At 37.5% G+C, this 6,594-nt stretch overlaps 1 protein-coding gene across 1 annotated transcript; it reads left to right on the forward strand.

The window, feature by feature from the left end:
- The first annotated feature begins 3,706 nt into the window (after positions 1 to 3,706).
- gper1 (G protein-coupled estrogen receptor 1) lies at positions 3,707 to 4,765 on the forward strand. The gene has a single exon (XM_015372036.1). The coding sequence runs from the start codon at positions 3,707 to 3,709 to the stop codon at positions 4,763 to 4,765; it is 1,059 nt and encodes a 352-aa protein (XP_015227522.1).
- Positions 4,766 to 6,594: the final 1,829 nt, after the last annotated feature.

Raw genomic sequence — 6,594 nt, forward strand, 5'->3', positions numbered from 1 at the left:
TGCCATGTTCTTATTAGGAACTGTATATCTTTCTTATACTTAAATATGAATGTTTCTTAGACAAACTTTATTGCCATCTTGTAAACACAGAGTGTATACAAAAGGAAATATTGATGCATGAAGGTTTTCAAGTTGAGTGAGCAGCTTACAACAGTGAAATGAACATTACCATTTATAATGTGCAGCAGAATGTAAACAGTGTAGTAGAAAAGGAAAACCAGTTTTAACGTCATGGTGCAAAATGGTGTATTAATATGGAAAGGCTAAGTGCATTGCAAAATGAAATAAAATGTGGAAAAATGCAGTAGAAGGGATTATGAAAAAATCAGTAATAGAAATCAGTAGTAATAAAAATCTGTTATAAAAATAAAAGTAGGGTTTATGAAAAAAATCTGCCATGTTGGTAGTGCAAATATGATGTATGATGCAAAGTCTTGATTAGAGTCTTCATGAAACTCTCATGTTTGCATACGTAGAATATCTTATGTAACCAATTTCAAAATTGGGGCTTTTAAAAAATAAACTTCAAAACATTACATTTTGTGAGTGTTCAATAAGATTTAGTTTTGACATATTTTGTTTATTATTTTTATTTACAGCTTTACACTAAAAATAATTACATCAAATATTCTGCTTAAAATCCTTCCTACAATGACCCATAGGGAGAAAGAATCAAAGTTTATTTGGTATCTTTGCTCATCTAAAAAACTACTAAGATAAAACAAATCATCACAAGTAGATAAGTATTAACAGCCTTGTCTAAATACTTTTGCTAAAGCTCCTCTGGCAGTCATGACAGCTCTTGGAGTATTTCCAACCATTGTTCTCCTACGACCTTCTAAGATGTGTTTTGGTTGCATGGGTCCTGCTGGAAGAAAGCAACTGTTCAGTCTTTCTAGAGATGTTTTCTTGGTTTTCTGATTATCTGGGCCATTAAAGGACAGGTTGTCCCAAAGCAACTCATTTATCATCTTTGCAGTGATCCTTGGGATGTTGTCCTACTTGAAGGCGAACGATTGCAAAACTTAGCATGTTTAGAAGAAAAAGCATCCCATAACATGATGCTGATACTCCTCCATGAAGGTCTAATAGGTGTTTTACCAAAGGTTTTCCTTCTGTAAAGTTCTCATTTTTAAAGGTTAAACCTGTGGAGCTTCACCTAGATGGCCAATGACTTGGTGACCTCACTGATCAAGGCACTTGTTCCCTCACTACTCCCTTTGGTTTAGCCCAAGTGGTTTTCTAACCACTAAGTGGTTTTATGACCTCTTCCACAAACAATGTAGACCACATTGTGTTTCAGGATGTTTGATGCTGCCAAAATATGTTTGCACCCTTCCTCATATTTGTGATTTAACACAATCCAAACTGAATTGGATCAGTTTTGGAATAAAGCTGTAACATTAAATGTTAAATGTCCTCTCAATGATTCTATAAATATTCTGATAAAAAACAGATGGCTAATGTTTGTCTGTTGTCCATGCACCCATCCTCATTAATCCCTCCCAGCTCTTAAAAAAAGAAAAATGCCACACCTACTCATGGCACAATTGGTCTCAGTACAGACACCTAATGTAGTTACAATTATGATAGTGTTAGTCCTGGCCAGAAGCAAATATCCTGCTCCATTCTCGACTGATTGAGGGTGAAAGCTAACAGTCTTATCCTCAATCTAAACATAATTGTTGCACCTCACATTACACTTAATTAAACATCAAATCTGACTTTTCCATCAGTGAATAATTATGTACATCATGTCAGCTTTTGATTTAACCTCCTAGCATCAGGTGGAAAAAAACAAGACCATGAGGTGTGTGTTTACATGGCCTTTAACACTAAAAGCTGGGCTACCCAGGTGAACAAATACAGCAAAAAATGTAAGTGGTTGCCACAGCAACACAATTTCACAAGGAAAACTCTTCACAGCACCTACATCCTGATCAGTTCCTATTTTGTTTTTTGATTGGCTGAATTGGTTTAAGGATTGGTTCTATTCTCTGTCCAGCCCATTTGATAAGACACTAAAACCACAGACAGAGGAAATAAGGCAGAGGATTTGATGAAGCATGATAGCAAAACATAGGAGTCAGATCATCTCCTGCCTCCCTGTCTCTCTCCTCCCTCTTCTCATCCCAAGACAGGGCTGGGCCAAACGGTAGGTGGTGCAGAAGAGAAGCCTGGACATGGGATTTCCAAAACCCTTTCCTTTTGACTCTGCACTGGACAAGCATGAAGGAGCAATACATCCCAAAAATGAGGTATGTCTGATATTACTGTTTAATCTTTATACCTTTTTGGAAACTTCTGCACTAAATATAGTGGATTTTTTTTCTAGTGTCAACAGCACTGGTCGGTCAAGTTTTAAGTTATCAGCTGCGCTCATTTTCTTTAATGGAGCTCTTGATTGCAGTTTTTCTCAGCACATTACATAATAGTTTGCCTTATTTTGGTAGGAAAGTAAAATTACTTAGAAAACTACCCTTATAAAGTATTACAGAACTATTTATGTCAGAAGCAGATTTACAAGTCGTTCTGAAAATACAGAAGTTTAGATTCCTGTTCTAATAACTTAGTAGCGGTTGGTTTTATTTGCATTTCACCAAAAAGAGAAATAAATATCTACTTATTAATAGACATATGTATTATAAAGTATGTGTAATATATGCCTCTAAGTTATTAATTATTTGAAATAATTCCACCAGAAATTTAGAAACCAGCTAAATAAATATTGCATTTCCTCCAACTTCCAACCCATTCATACTTTTATTTATTGTTGCGGTCTTAAATGACTGCCATGAGGAGTAAATAAATCCCAGAAGACAGTGAATATTAAAGGTCATGTTTACCAAACAGAAGTTGGTATTATGGGAAGAGTTTGTGATTCTGGGCCTAAAGATGGTCCAATATTTTTCTCAGTGGGGAACAAATTTGATTGAGATGGTCTCTGAAAGCAAAGATTATTAAAAGTAAATACGCTGTTTTGTTTATCCATTTACCCAATAAATAGTCATCAAGTCTGCACAGACAGGTTGGAGGGGGCTTGAACTGTCTGGAGATTTTAAAGCAGGATTTCAATGCATCTCTTTAAATCCAAGGTATAAATAGTGATGTGTTTTTTTTTCTTCTACCTTACAAAAGCTACCATCAAACTGATTGTGAGTTGTGTTTATTTTTAACAATGAATGATAAACATTGCAATCAATGCCTGATGATTGCTGATTTTTGAGGTTTTGTTCTCTAATTGCTTTCCTTCTGGTGTCGTTTCCACAGCTCAGGTGTTACAGCAATACCATCTCAAGGCGTTTGTCATTGAATAAGGATCCCGGTGTGCTTAAAGTGAGAAAGGAGCTGTCCAATCAGATGAGTCAAAAGAGAAGAAAAAAAAGCCACTTTCTAATTGCCGGATCACACATTCAACGTTAGGAATGATGTGCCTCAAATGGGGCAAAAGTCAAAGTTGATTTCAAGACATGGAACTGCCTCTGTTTTTCATCAATAATTTACTGGCAGATGAAACTTGATGTCAGTATGGGGTCAAACAGCCCATTCATGCTTTACTTACTTAACCGCTGTCAGCATGTTGATACAGCATAGATGAATATCCCTTCAAGGAGAGAACACTGGGAACTGGTGTGGTGTAATGATGTAGCTGCTGGATGTGACTTACATGTGGCTTATGATTTAAAACAGGTTGACCTGAATCAGCATGGAAGAGAGGTTATCTGCTCTGATCTGGATATATAATAACACCACAAAGGAACTGAACACTTCACTCAGAAACACCACTACGAGTGAAAACTCTGAAAGATACCAGTTTTACATGATTGGCCTCTTTCTGTCCTGCCTGTACACCATCCTTCTTTTTCCCATTGGATTTATTGGGAACATCCTGATTTTGGTGGTTAACCTGACTCACAGAGAAAAGATGACCATTCCTGATCTCTACTTTGTTAATTTGGCTTTGGCCGACCTCATCCTGGTGGCAGATTCCCTCATTGAGGTTTTCAACCTGAATGAGAAGTACTACGACTACGCCATCCTCTGCACCTTTATGTCCCTCTTCCTGCAGATCAACATGTACAGCAGCATCTTCTTCCTGACATGGATGAGCTTCGACAGATACATTGCCTTGGCCAGCTCTATGAGCAGATGCCCGATGAGGACTATGCATCACGCCAAGCTGAGCTGTGGCCTCATCTGGATGGCCTCCATCTTGGCCACCCTTCTACCCTTCACTATTGTACAGACCCAACACAGGGGAGAGGTACACTTCTGCTTTGCCAATGTCTCTGAAATCCAGTGGCTGGAGGTGACCATCGGCTTCTTGATCCCCTTCTCCATCATTGGTCTCTGCTACTCCCTAATCGTTCGAATCCTCATGAGGGCCCAGAAGCATCGTGGGTTGTGGCCGAGGCGACAGAAGGCCCTGCGCATGATTGTGGTGGTGGTTCTGGTGTTCTTCATCTGCTGGCTGCCAGAAAATGTCTTCATAAGCATCCAGCTGCTGCAGGGCACCGCCAACCCATCTAAGAGGACTGCTACCACCCTGTGGCATGACTACCCACTCACAGGCCACATTGTTAACCTGGCAGCATTCTCTAACAGCTGCCTTAACCCCATTATCTACAGCTTTCTCGGGGAAACCTTCAGGGACAAACTGCGCCTCTTTGTCAAGCAGAAGGCCAGCTGGTCCGCGGTGGATCGCTTCTGCCACCATGGCCTTGATTTACACCTCCCTGTCAGGGACAAAGTTTCAGAGGTGTGACTGCAATAATTAAGACAGTTTTTTTTTTTTTTTTATAAAGTCCAACTCAATAATGTTTTTTTCATATTCAAGATAGATTATTCATTCTCTTTTGGGCTTAATCACATTCATCTGGTTGTGCTTTGGATAATTTCCTTGCTTTATGAACAAACCCTCTTAAATAGGGATAAAAAGACAAGTTTATGTGTTCTTTAAGAGATAAATTATGACGATATTGAAATGTTTCTTTTCGCCTGTATGATATCTTTTTTTTAGGTATTTGCTGCGGCAGAGACAAAAGGGAACTGATATCGACAAACGATGACAGCTTTTGAGCGAGATAAGTCGAAATAAAAGGGGTAGTATACTCTGCCATCCAAGATACAAACCCTCCAGAGCGTTTTCTGGGCAAGAGGGATCACCTGTAAGAATCAAAGGCTCCTTTAAAGCTGAAGCCGTCTCATAGAGGAAGTGCTCCATCACACTGAATCTAATCAAGTTATCTGTTTGAGCTACAGGAGCTAGATGGGTCATTTCAATTATAAAAACCACATGTCCCTTCCAGTTTGAAAAGTAAAAATAGCCTTTATCAAGAAGCTCACACGTGTGTACCAAACACATTATCCATGAAATATGATCATGAGGTTTTACAAACACAGAGCAGTCAATGAAGCAGCAAAAATACAGAATGTATTTTCTATGCCTCTGACTCAGCTTTGTTTAACAGAAGACATCATCATATAGGATGAAAAAAATGCCTTAATAATGCCAAATAAATGTATATTTCCTTGTTCTGGTTCCAGCTTTCCAGAAATATTGTCCTCAAAGCCTTAAAAACACAATGTTTTGTTAAATATGTTGGTCCTTATCCTTTGTTTTTATTACTATTTATGGAAAAGAAATTTTAATTACGGTCATGTTTTAAGATGACTTAACCCCTGAGGCACTTAATAAATTTTGACTATATTGTTTCCTTTTTCTGTGGACTTAAACAAAATGTTCAAACATATTGTAGAAAATGATGTCAAAAAAATTAGAATCCATTATTTTCTAAGAAGCTATTCAGTTGACGGGGCGTTGGAAGAGACGGAGAAAAATAAAGACAGAGGAAACTAATTTCTCAGTGCTGCCAACTTTGATTATTCTTTAATAATGCATTTAAAAACAAAGAGCAGTCCTCAGTAAGGTTTTCATAAGAACTATTTCATTAATTTCACAATTGGTCACATGTTTGAGCGGTTTCTCTGTTATGGCTTTTTTATGAGCTGAATCTTTTTATACAGACAAATAAAGCAGCATGAAGTGCTGCAGTATCTTTGAGTTAGTTGAGCAGCTATGCTGTGGTCTCACTCTCCTTTATGTCAAATGTTGTCTGGAGAACAACTGTCTTTCTTGCAGGAAAGATGTTTTCAGACCTACTCTCCCACAGGATAAGATGCTCTGCCGAATTTGATGGAAAACCAAAAGAAAAAGCATCTTTATTTGTTTAAAGAAAGATAGGTTTTTAATCAATGTTCAATATTTGCTGCCTTATATACATATATAGCTAATAGTGTGCAGTGTATCTTATAAGCAATAATACAGGAAACAAGAATACTGTTGTTTATATGTTTTTCTCTTACTGGGAAAAACAGTAGTCCACCGTACAGACTGTTATTCCAGCTGTAAGTGTCCTGGGAACATCATTCTCAGGATTATTCTTGTGATTACAGAAATACAAAAGTTAGTGTAGTGAATAATATTAGCAAGGATTATAATACTAAATGTTTTCAATTCTTTGATTTAATATATGGATTTGTGTAACTAGAAGTGGTTATATTTATGCAAATTCAAAGACACTGTAATAATTT

The sequence above is a fragment of the Cyprinodon variegatus genome, unplaced genomic scaffold, assembly GCF_000732505.1.
Source record: "Cyprinodon variegatus isolate N-32 unplaced genomic scaffold, C_variegatus-1.0 Scaffold68, whole genome shotgun sequence".
NCBI classification, from domain to species: Eukaryota; Metazoa; Chordata; class Actinopteri; order Cyprinodontiformes; family Cyprinodontidae; genus Cyprinodon; species Cyprinodon variegatus.